We start from the raw sequence: 11,938 nt of genomic DNA, 5'->3' as shown, positions 1-11,938 counted from the left end.
CTATTTTTTGTGAATTGACCTAACAATTCCATCATTTTTGTAAATTTCACTAATATGAACTCCTTCAGGTTTGAAAAAAGAATTACATTGAAACGACGTGTCGGTTAACTCAAACGAGTACGGAACAAACACTGCCTGAGAGTTTAGAGATAAACCCTGGAAGCAGAGACATTCAAAGCTAGGGTTTTGCTAATTCTCAAAGACTAAACCGAAGAAGCCAAATCATGACACGACTGAGCACCGAGCAAATTTTGAAGGACAACAAGACTGGCGATCCCAATTCCATAAAATCTCTGACTCTCACTCACAAAGCTCTCTCCGACGTCTCTTGCTTGACCGATTTCAACAACTTAGAGAGACTCGACCTTAGCTCCAACAACCTCACTTCTCTTGAGGTGCCTACCATTCATTCATTTCCCCAACACCCCAGTAACAAATTTACGCCTTTATCATTTCTTGGCATGAAATTTCATTTTTTTTTTAAATTTTATTTGAAGGGGTTGAGGCATTGCGTGAATTTGAAGTGGCTATCAGTTGTGCAAAACAAATTGCAAAGCTTAAAAGGAATCGAAGGACTCTCTAAGCTCACTGTAAGTGTCATTCCCTTGCTTTGTTCGTGATATTTTACATTTTTTACACTTTTAAATGGTTGCTTATGAGAGATTCTTGTTTTCCCATGAGAAGGTTCCAATGCTTATTGTTACTGGCGATTTGGTTGAAATCTTTTATCCGTTTGTTATTATTGTCCATTGGGACACTTGCTCGATCTAAACTAGTTGTTTGAAGTAGTTTAGGTTTGAAAATGATGAGCTAATTGGATTATTTAAATTCACCTTGTTCTGTCTTTGAAATTCAGGTGTTGAATGCGTGCAAAAATGAGCTTAGATCGATGGATGAGGTGATATCTGTTGTAAGCTTACGTGCTTTAATTCTGAATGGTGAGATTTAGACCCTAATTTCAGCACCCTCTTTGTAAGTTGGTGATATGAATATATGGAAATCATTTATTTTTTTAACGTTTTTTATCTCTTTGTTGGAGTTGTGCAGACAATGAGATTGTTTCGATATGCAAGCTTGATCAGATGAAGGAATTGAACACTCTTGGTACGGATTCTTATTTCTTCAAGTTCACACTTTGTTGTATTCGATAAAATTTATTCATTTGGCTGGTCTTTGTTGGTAGATTGACAGTACATGCTCTAGCCTATGTTTATTCAAGTGTTGTTGTCTATATAGAACTTTGGTGAAAATGGGAGAGGAATAAGAGCTGTAATTCTTTGAGAAGTAACAAATTACATTTTTCTTAGAGCCAATATTCTTTAATTCTATTAATTTTACCTGTTCTAGGATTTGGTTTAAAGGAGTGGTGAAGGCATGGTTGAACATCTATTCTAGGACTTTTCAGTAGAGAGAAAGCCTGTGTGATTTTGAGGAGATAGCAAACTCGTGTGCAATTCCTTTTGATTTTACGTGTTCGTGATTGATGATACTTTGTTCAGATCAAGTCAATATTGGAATTTAAGTTGATACTTGGGATAAAAGTTTGTTTTACCATTAAGACCGTAGAACCTGAATCATGCTTTTTGGCATTCGAGATTGTCCTGCAGTTCTTTCTCGAAATCCAATTCGCGAAATTGGAGATTCTCTGCTCAATATGAAAGCTATTACAAAGGTAAGCAATGCTTTGGTCATTAATTGCCTTTAGCTAATATTTTGCAAGACTGTTGCTAAGGCTGTTAATCAAAACTGGCTCCAGCTCTCTCTGTCAAACTGCCAAGTTCAGATTATTGGTTCTTCACTCAAGTCTTGCACAGAATTGAAAGAACTCCGACTCGCTCACAACGACATTAAGGTAAATCATGTACCCACTCGTCGTTTTGTGATAGCACGCTGTCTTCAAATTCATTATTATTTATTTATTTATTTATTTTGTTAGTATTGTGATTAATATCTTGTTCATTTCTTATGTTGTCTTTCTCTGTCTCACTCTCTTAATTGCCTAGACTCTTCCAGCCGAGTTGGCTTTTAATAAGAAGCTTCAAAATTTAGACTTAGGAAAGAACTTGATCACGAGATGGTCAGAATTGAAGGTGAGGCATTGAAATATTTGTTTCTTTTAAATTTGTTTCCATCAAGTTTTTTCTATATACTTTCTCACCATGCTTAATGGCAACATGCTTGAATAGCAGGTGCTAAAGTCATTGGTTAGCCTGAATAACCTCAATCTACAAGGAAACCCTGTAGCTGAATATGATAAATTGGCAAAGAAGGTAATATTGCAATCATTTTATCATGTTAATAATCTTTCAAGAATTCTGCTTCTAACTGGATTAATCTATGTCCAATATTGTTGCAGGTCAAAAATCTGTTGCCAAGCTTGCATATTTTCAATGCTAGACCAATAAATAGAATCACCAAAAATGAAAAGGACAATATAGTTGATAAAGTTAATGATTCCTCAAATAATGCTGATGACACGATAAAAGTTCATATGGAAAAGAAAAGAGTTGGCACAAGAGAAACAAATGATAAACTCTCAAATGAAGAAATTCAGTGGAGCAAAAGTGATTCAGCAGCAGGGAAGAAATTGAAAAAGAAGTCCAAACAGAAAGAAGGGGAGCTTGATGCTATTGATGATGCAAAGAACCAATCTAAATGGTTCTAGAGATGTTGATATGGAGAAAGATCTGAAACGGAAGGGAAGGAAAACTAGTGAAAATCTCTCAAACAAAGGCATTCAAGTTCACGATGATGATAAGAGATTTAGGAAGAAACAGTCAAAGGAGAAACAAGGAGAACTTGACATTATTGACAATGGAGAAACTGCTTTCTCGGAGCTCTTCTCCGCCAATATTGTAGGAAATCTTGGATTTGATGGTGGCAACAATATGGTTAATGAAGCTCCTAAATTCAATTTAGTGGATGGCCTAGTTACCTGTTGATGCGAGATTCTGGTTCTCCTCGTTCTACGACCAGGGTCTCTGCTCGATCAACTTCACCACGACCAGGATCTCTCCTCGTAAAGCTTCTTCTCCAGAGGTTCCTGCGCACACAGACAGGTCAGAGTACGCCGGTTGTTTTCCCGGCGCAAACCCTCCGACGCTCAAGTCAGATATGAAGATTTGGGGAACGCTTGCCACCAATCTTATGGCTGTTAGGTTGTTTTCTCTCTTTTGCTTAGTTCAAATAGTAAAAAATCTAACCCTTTTACCTTCGTTGGCTACCTTTTTATAGGCTTCCTCTGAGTCCCAGTCTTCCGCAGTTTACGCCCGTTGTTCTCCCCACGCTCGGATGTGGATGTCCCATTATCTTCATGATGGGCGAATGGAGATGGACCTCGTGCCTTGATTCTCGGATAGGAAGGCACGTCTCGCCAACTGCCGTTGACCGGGTCTCCTCGCCTCGAACCCTAGCGAGAGTGACCCTATGCCTCTAGCAAGGGTTCCGCCTCGCGAATGGCATATTCGTGAACGAGCAGAATATTCATGCTCCTGTTCCCTTGCTACCTGGCTCTTACAGGAGACACATGCTCGCAGAATTCTGCCACCAAACATCTGCTCATCACGTCTGGTCTCACCGAAGTATTTCCCTCAAACACCGGTCCCCCAATTTCTGGTGTTGGGTAATGTAATGGACCAGCAGTAGAAACTCAGTGGTTCTTGGTCGCGTGGGACTGGAAAAGGCTGCCAAGGAAAATGCCCAAGGGGTCTAGCCAATCGTGATTGAGGAGGAAAGCTCTCCTCTTCATGCAATCCCTGCTGATGTTGGCGAGGCGAGCACCCCCCCGGACGCAATTGGTGATACCCCCCCTGCACCTGAGGAGGCTCAGCCCGCCGACGCTGCTTGGCTTACTGATCCACCATCTTCTTGATGTATTTCTTGTCTTGTAATGAACCATGTTTGTAAAGATTCTCTCCTCTGTTAATTATTAACAAATTAAAAAATATTTTTTGATTACTTTCTTGTGTTGTAATCATGAGTTATTTTTCGTTTGAGAATCTGCTCGTCTTCGTCTGATTGAGCAAGTTCTGGCTTGGCATATGGTTTCGCCACATGCCTTGGAAAATTCTTCAATGCTTGAGATTCTGCTCGCATTTGCGTGGTCGAGCAGATCCTGGCATGCTTGGCTTCTGTCTCGCCATAAAACAGGCTTTGAGACTTGGTGAGCCATTGCATGCCTTAGTGACTTCTTCGATGCTTGGGGATTCTGCTCGCCTTCACGTGGTCGAGCAGATCCTGGTATGCTTGGCTTCTGTCTCGCCATAAAACAGGCTTCGAGACTTGGTGAGCCTTTGCATGCCTTAGATGTTTTCTTCAAAACTTGAGATTCTGCTAGCCTTCTCATGGCCGAGCAGATTCTGGCATGCTTGGCTTCTGTCTCGCCATAAACAGGCTTTGAGACTTGTCGAGCCTTTGCATGCCTTAGGTAATTTCTTCAAAGCTTGGGATTCTGCTAGCCTTCTCGTGGCCGAGCAAATCCTGGCATGCTTGGCTTCTGTCTCGCCATAAAACAGGCTTTGAGACTTGTCGAGCCTTTGCATGCATTAGATGATTTCTTCAATACTTGGGATTCTGCTAGCCTTCTCGTGGCCGAGCAAATCCTGGCATGCTTGGCTTCTGTCTCGCCATAAAACAGGCTTTGAGACTTGTCGAGCCTTTGCATGCCTTAGATGATTTCTTCAAAGCTTGGGATTCTGCTAGCCTTCTCGCGGCCGAGCAGATCCTGGCATGCTTGGCTTCTGTCTCGCCATAAAACAGGCTTTGAGACTTGTCGAGCCTTTGCATGCCTTAGATGATTTCTTCAAAGCTTGGGATTCTGCTAGCCTTCTCGCGGCCAAGCAGATCCTGGCATGCTTGGCTTCTGTCTCGCCATAAAACAGGCTTTGAGACTTGTCGAGCCTTTGCATGCCTTAGATGATTTCTTCAATGCTTGGGATTCTGCTAGCCTTCTCGCGGCCGAGCAGATCCTGGCATGCTTGGCTTCTGTCTCGCCATAAAACAGGCTTTGAGACTTGTCGAGCCTTTGCATGCCTTAGATGATTTCTTCAATGCTTGGGATTCTGCTAGCCTTCTCGCGGCCGAGCAGATCCTGGCATGCTTGGCTTCTGTCTCGCCATAAAACAGGCTTTGAGACTTGTCGAGCCTTTGCATGCCTTAGATGATTTCTTCAAAGCTTGGGATTCTACTAGCCTTCTCGTGGCCGAGCAGATCCTGGCATGCTTGGCTTCTGTCTCGCCATACAACAGGCTTTGAGACTTGTCGAGCCTTTGCATGCCTTAGTGACTTCTTCGATGCTTGGGGATTCTGCTAGCCTTCTCGTGGCCGAGCAGATCCTGGCATGCTTGGCTTCTGTCCGCCATAAAACAGGCTTTGAGACTTGTCGAGCCTTTGCATGCCTTAGAAGATTTATCACAGTTTCAAGTGACTGACATTCCTCGACGTTCCATTAATTGCAAGTTTTGATTTTACATGAACTTGCTTTGGATATAAAATAAATAACCGCAAATACGAACAGAAAGAACTTGAAAATATTAACAACTCTTACTGGAAATATTTCCTGAGATGTGCTGCGTTCCATGGGCGCTTCACCTCGTGGCCATCCATGCGGACCAGCTTGTAGGCTCCTGGTCCAACTAGCTGCCTGACTCTATATAGCCCCCCCAATTTGGACCGAGCATTCCTTGAGTCAAGTCTTTTGTGTTCTGATTTACTCTCCTTAACACCCAATCTCCAACCTTGAACTGCCATACATTCACGTCCTGGTTATAATACCGAGCAACCCTCTGCTGGTAAATGGCTGATCGCTTGGCTGCTTGATCCTTATTTTCCGTTAGTAGATCAAGATTCAATACCGAGCACATCTGCATGAGCCTATAAGAATTTCACTAACTCCTGCTTCTGCTCTTTCTTATGTTTCGACCCGATTCTGATCGTCGTTCCCGGATTCTCTGGTCCCACGCTTACTGTCTCCAGCTCCTCTACAGGTTCTTGTCTGCCCTTCTTGCTTTCCACTCGGGTGTTAAGGGATGTTATCTGCATTGCCTCCTTTGCTGCCGAGGAGTAGCAGCTTCTAGCAATTCTCTGGTCCCCTCGTACCACACCAACTACCCCATTCACCCGGTACTTGAGAGCCAGATAATGGATGGACAATACCGCTTTGCTCATCCTTAGAAACGGCCGACCTAGGATCATCTGGTAAGGACCTTCTTCATCCACCACCACAAAGTCTAGTATCATTGTCCTTTCCGTCGGGGAGCTCCCAATCGTGATAGGCAGCTCGACCACGCCCAGAGGGACCAGCTTTCCCCCTCCGAACCCCTTTAAGGAGGTATTGGTGTATTCCAACCTCCGGTCTGCTATTCCCATCTCCTCCAAAGTTGACTTAAATAGCACATCAACTGAGCTCCATGTATCAATCAATATCCGGTCAAACTTCTTGCTAGCGACCGTAGCCTTGATGACCAAAGCATCATCGTGGGGGTATAGAATCCCTTCCTTGTCTTCATCCGTCCACATGATTGGCACTTGCCTGACCCTTGCTCGTTTGGCTGCTGGGGTGTTGAAGAATACCTCTTTGCTGGTCATGGTGTATCTAGCATAATTCTTCCTCGACCTGTTGGAATCTCCAGCCAATGTTGGGCCCCCGACTATCACCCTTAGCGTCACGGAATCGTTAAGCCTCATATCACCCCCTTGTGCACTAGTTCCTCCTGTCTCCATTGCTTTTCAGCTACTTCCCTTCTCTTCTTGCTATCAAAAGAAGCTTTTTGCTCAGCTCCCCACAGACGGCGCCAAAATGTTGATGCAAGATTCTGATTCTCCTCGTTCTACGACCAGAGTCTCTGTTTAATCAACTTCACCACGACCAGGATCTCTCCTCGTAAAGCTTCTTCTCCAGAGGTTCCTGCGCACACAGACAGGTCAGAGTACGCCGGTTGTTTTCCCGGCGCAAACCCTCCGACGCTCAAGTCAGATATGAAGGTTCGGGGAACGCTTGCCACCAATCTTATGGCTGTTAGGTTGTTTTCTCTCTTTTGCTTAGTTCAAACAACAAAAAATCTAACCCTTTTACCTTCGTTGGCTACCTTTTTATAGGCTTCCTCTGAGTCCCAGTCTTCCGCAGTTTACGCCCGTTGTTCTCCCCACGCTCGGATGTGGATGTCCCATTATCGTCATGATGGGCGAATGGAGATGGAACTCGTGCCTTGATTCTCGGATAGGAAGGCACGTCTCGCCAACTGCCGTTGACCGGGTCTCCTCTCCTCGAACCCTAGCGAGAGTGACCCTATGCCTCTAGCAAGGGTTCCGCCTCGCGAATGGCATATTCGTGGACGAGCAGAATATTCCTGCTCCTGTTCCCTTGCTACCTGGCTCTTACAGGAGACACCTGCTCGCAGAATTCTGCCACCAAACATCTGCTCATCACGTCTGGTCTCACCGAAGTATTTCCCTCAAACATTACCTCTTCTGCTAAGAAGAAGAAATCTAAAAACAGGGGTATGGGTCTGACAATTCAATTGTCTCAGGAACCTGAAGTTGGATTGGGTGGACCAGTAACTTGGGGTGATGAGTGATTGCTTATACTGTGATGGAGCTGCGTGAATTATTTGAAACCCTTTTAGTTGAGCTACTGTTCATCTCTTATTGAGTTTGATAATTATTCTTTGAGAAGCTTAACTCTCAGGTGTACTCGGTGAGTTTTGACGGTGAAACTTGCTTTTCTTTTAAGAAGGTTTCTGATGCTTAACATCCCATTTTGCTTCTCGAGTCCAGCCATCCCTGGTCTTTAATGGAATGCTAGCCTGGGTTGCAATTAATGCTTGCCATTGTTGCTACTGCTGCAATTTCACAGTGGCCAAGACCTCAATTGTGTGTATCATCAATGTGGGAATCACCCTCGTGTTACACGTTTCTTGGAAGTAAATTTGCTTGAATGATTGTCAATAAGCCAGAACCACAACTTTATGTAGAACATTCTTGTTTTATCATTCCAATTATGTTGTTGAAATCATTTGGTTTTGATTTGCTTGTCTCAGTTCATCACCTTGGATGTGTTCGAATTATAGGATTATAGGGTGCGTTTGGTGTGCCGCACTGTATTGAATTGTAATAAAATGTATTGTATTGGAATGTATTAAATAATACAGTACCATGTTTGGTAGAATATGGAATGTATTATATATTTTTATTATTTAATAATATTAAATAATAATAAATAGCTATTATTTATTTATTTTTAAATTAATATTATATGAATTTAATAAATATTTTAATATTAAGTTAATTTATTATTTAGATTTATTAATAAAAATATAATTATCTGAAGTAGATTTCAGCATCTTTTCTTATTCATCAATTAAACATAAATTAATATGTTAAAGAAATATTATATTTGATTTGTATTGAATTTAATAACTAATATAAATAATAGTTAAAATAGAAAAAGAGATGTGCAATTTAGACACGCAGGGGGAGGCGGGTCTTTTTTGCACCTCAATTGCCGCACAATCTTTTCAAGTCAGGTTATTGTTTTTTGCAGCCAAACGCGAGTCTGAATTTATATTACAAGACAAACCCTTGTAGACCCGCCCGCCAAACATACTCATAGGGTATTAAAATACCGTTCACATTAATTTAATAACAAGACTATATTTGAAAAGAAATTGTAATGGGTTAAAGGGGTTGTGCAAATGCAAAGTAAGGTTTAGTCAATGCGGCAGCTGCTGCATTATTGTTTTGCTTTTATCTTTTTTTAAATAAATAATAATAAATAAATATAACTAATAATTTATTATTCATATTTTAATTTTTATTATATTAAAAATATAACTAAATAATTTATTTTTTAATTATATAATAATTAATATATAAAATTGATTAATATTTAATAAGTTAATATAACTAATTATAAGTACTTAAATAATATATAAAAATAAAAATATTACATAATATTACATTATTTAATTATATTATAATAATTAATATGTAAAAATTGATTATTATTAAACAATTTAATATAACTAATAATAAATATTTGTATATGAATAAATTTAAATAATATTAATTTAAAACTAATACCAATAAAATAATAATGTTAGTAAATATTATTATGTTATGATATTATTTAGAGATTATTCGATTAAATTATTTACTTTGATCTTTATTTCACATGTTATATATTTAGAAAATATTGAAAAATAAATGTTATGTTGTGGAAAATATAAGGTTATAAGTTTTGATCTTTATGGAAATTATGATTTTTTTAACATTTATATTAAAAAATAATATTAAATTTTTAAAATTTAAGACTTCTATAATTTACATTAATCACAAAAATATTAATATAATAAAGTGTAGCACTAAACAAATTATTTAGTTATATTAAAAATAATATAATATAAAATATTATAATATAGTGTGCTAAACGTACTCTTTTAGTACGACAAATGTATTAATGTCTTTTATCCAAATTATGTAATTACAGCATCACTTTTACATAGAATTATCTATTTGCTAAATTTAAGCCACGTCACGGCAATGAATATCTCGCACCAGAGTGCTGAAAGAAAAACAACACTATATTTCTCTTTGTTTTTTTTTTAACAGAATTATTACAAGTGAATTAAAAAAGAATATCCGAACTAACTTGTGTTGTGACGTTTCTCTGTTCCATGCCGCAAACATTTTCATCCACTTTTTTCCTGAGAGGATAAGGTCTTGGTCACAACTCACGCGTTAGGATGTCTTACAGTTACAGGTAGTGACAATCAATCACGATGACTAGACTTCCAAACCCTAAAAAAAAAAAAATGGAAGTAGTTTTTTTTTTAAAAAAAAAGTTTTATACTAATTGAAATTTTTTTTCCTTATAAGTTTTCATTTTATTATTTTATTGACAAGAAAAACAGATCCCTAACAGATATTTTTAAAAGAAAAAGAAAAAAAAAATTAGGGGAGTTGACGAATTCTATAGATTCACGACTTTTTTAGGTTTTTATCTCCCCTAAAATTCGAACATAATTTTAATCACAAAAAAACTACCTAATCCTCTTATCTTATGATTGTATTTTGTATTTATGGAAAAATAAATTTAGAAAAACACAATTTTTTTTCATAAACCGCAATATATATTTTTTTTCATCTTTTAAGAGGTAGATAATAGGAAAAATTACCTTTTTGATTTTTGACCCTCTACTTTTCTTAGATGGTGGAACAAAACCTAAATCAATGTTTAGCCCTCTATTTTTCCCAAAACTCTATCTTTCTCAAAACTTGAATTCAAGTAATTAGTTAAATAAATTTACTTAAAAAACACTCGACCACACGCCTTAGGGCTCCTTGTTCTTTGTCATCCACTGCCTGGAAATTCCCCTTTTCTATCTTTTATCCATTTGTCTATAGCCTACCAACCTTGACTTTTAGAATTTAATTCATAAATCTTGCTCATTACATTAAAGCCAATCAACTTATCCTACGATTGGATTAACCAAAGAATAACATATTCTAAAACTGATCCACCTTTTATCATATTTATTTCAATATTTTTATTAGACCAATTAGACCTAACTCTTTTGCCTATAAACGAACCCAACATTCAAACTCCATTTTGAGGTAAACAATTAAAAAAAAAAAAATTAAGAAGCAATGGCTTCTTCTCCTTGTCCCACAAAATTGACAAGCCATCAAGGCATCACAAGCTTGCTTCCCGACATCATCGAGACTCATATCTTAACCCGACTCGACGGCCAGACTCTCGTTGCCGCAGCTTGCACTTCATCTCATCTACACTCTCTATGTGCACAAGAAAAACTCTGGCAACATATCTGCTCATCCACGTGGCCTTCCTCTAACGACCCACGTGTGCGAACCCTCGTCTCCTCCTACCCCGGAGGTGGTCACCGGTCTTTTTTCTCTCACTCATTCCCGGTTCTTGATTGCCAAAAACAACCCTCAAAACGCATTCATGATGATGATTCTTTACTTGTCACCGAACAGATAATCTCGGCCGTTGATCTTTACTACAGAAACGATCCCGTCTTCTCTAGGGTTACAGAGAATGAGACAGTAACCGGATGGTTTCAGTTCCCACCTTTCAGGATTGACCTGGTGGACGCGAAAGATTCCGTTCCGACGACGAAGATACCCTTTGTGAGTGAAGCAAATATACTGTTTGAAGAGCTTGAAAAGAACTTGACATTGAGTTGGATAATAATCGACTCTAGCAGAAACCGGGCGGTGAACTTATCCAGCCGGTGGCCGGTTTCCGTGCGACAAGACTGGTTGACAAGTGACTTGCACGTGAAGTATGCGGTGGTGATCGCCGCAGGTGGTAATCAACGGTGGGGATTGTTTCCGGCGAGGGAGTGCGTGGAGTGTGAGGTGATGGTAACACTTGGAGGAAGGGAAAAGAAAGGAGAGGAAATGTTATGCGTGAAAGAAGTGAACATGCAAATGAAGGATATGGAGGGGAGGAATTTGAGTGGGAAGGATGGTTTGGTAATTTTGCAAGGGGTTATGGAGAGTGGGAAGAGAAAGAATGGGAGGAGAGAGGAAGTGAAAGAGAGATATGAGGAGTTTTTGATGAGGAAAATTGATAGAAAAGAGAAAAAGGAATGGGCAGAAAGGGTATTGAATAATGTTTGTCTTGCCGCCGGGCTTGTCGTGCTTGTAGCGTTTTGGGCGTTCAAAGTGTTTTAGATAAGAGAACAAGAATGGAATTGTTGATGACACAGCGTCATAGTACTGTGTAGAAGAAGATGTATATATATATATACACACGTAGTTGTTTATTGTTAATTAATTAATTTGTTTCACGCAAGTGATTAGAACTTATAAGAATAAAAAATTAATTTGAATGTGTTTGAATAGAAAATGTAAAGTTGTCTTCACAAGGACATGTAACCTCACATAGTAGTTAACGTGAATAAATTGACGTATA

General features: G+C 39.2%; 2 protein-coding genes across 2 annotated transcripts; both read left to right on the top strand.

Annotated features, from left to right (window-relative positions):
- The first annotated feature begins 64 nt into the window (after positions 1 to 64).
- Positions 65 to 2,942, top strand: LOC102621495 (protein phosphatase 1 regulatory subunit SDS22-like). Its single transcript, XM_052432784.1, has 10 exons — positions 65 to 395; positions 498 to 590; positions 857 to 938; positions 1,048 to 1,104; positions 1,608 to 1,672; positions 1,757 to 1,852; positions 2,004 to 2,090; positions 2,190 to 2,270; positions 2,357 to 2,598; positions 2,666 to 2,942. Exons 1-10 carry the CDS (start codon positions 225 to 227, stop codon positions 2,940 to 2,942), a joined length of 1,251 nt encoding a protein of 416 aa, XP_052288744.1. The 5' UTR covers positions 65 to 224.
- Positions 2,943 to 10,644: 7,702 nt separating this feature from the next.
- On the top strand, positions 10,645 to 11,697 carry LOC107177498 (probable F-box protein At2g36090). The gene has a single exon (XM_015531357.2). It carries the CDS (start codon positions 10,645 to 10,647, stop codon positions 11,695 to 11,697), a length of 1,053 nt encoding a protein of 350 aa, XP_015386843.2.
- Positions 11,698 to 11,938: the final 241 nt, after the last annotated feature.

The sequence above is a fragment of the Citrus sinensis genome, chromosome 8, assembly GCF_022201045.2.
Source record: "Citrus sinensis cultivar Valencia sweet orange chromosome 8, DVS_A1.0, whole genome shotgun sequence".
NCBI lineage: Eukaryota > Viridiplantae > Streptophyta > Magnoliopsida > Sapindales > Rutaceae > Citrus > Citrus sinensis.
This window is presented reverse-complemented; position numbering and strand designations above follow the sequence as displayed.

Coding starts and splice junctions, on each gene's coding strand:
- LOC102621495 (XM_052432784.1), top strand. CDS start 225: ATGACACGACTGAGCACCGAGCAAATTTTGAAGGACAACAAGACTGGC. Junction 939..1,047: donor ACGTGCTTTAATTCTGAATG/GTGAGATTTAGA, acceptor GGAGTTGTGCAG/ACAATGAGATTGTTTCGATA. Junction 2,271..2,356: donor ATGATAAATTGGCAAAGAAG/GTAATATTGCAA, acceptor ATATTGTTGCAG/GTCAAAAATCTGTTGCCAAG.
- LOC107177498 (XM_015531357.2), top strand. CDS start 10,645: ATGGCTTCTTCTCCTTGTCCCACAAAATTGACAAGCCATCAAGGCATC.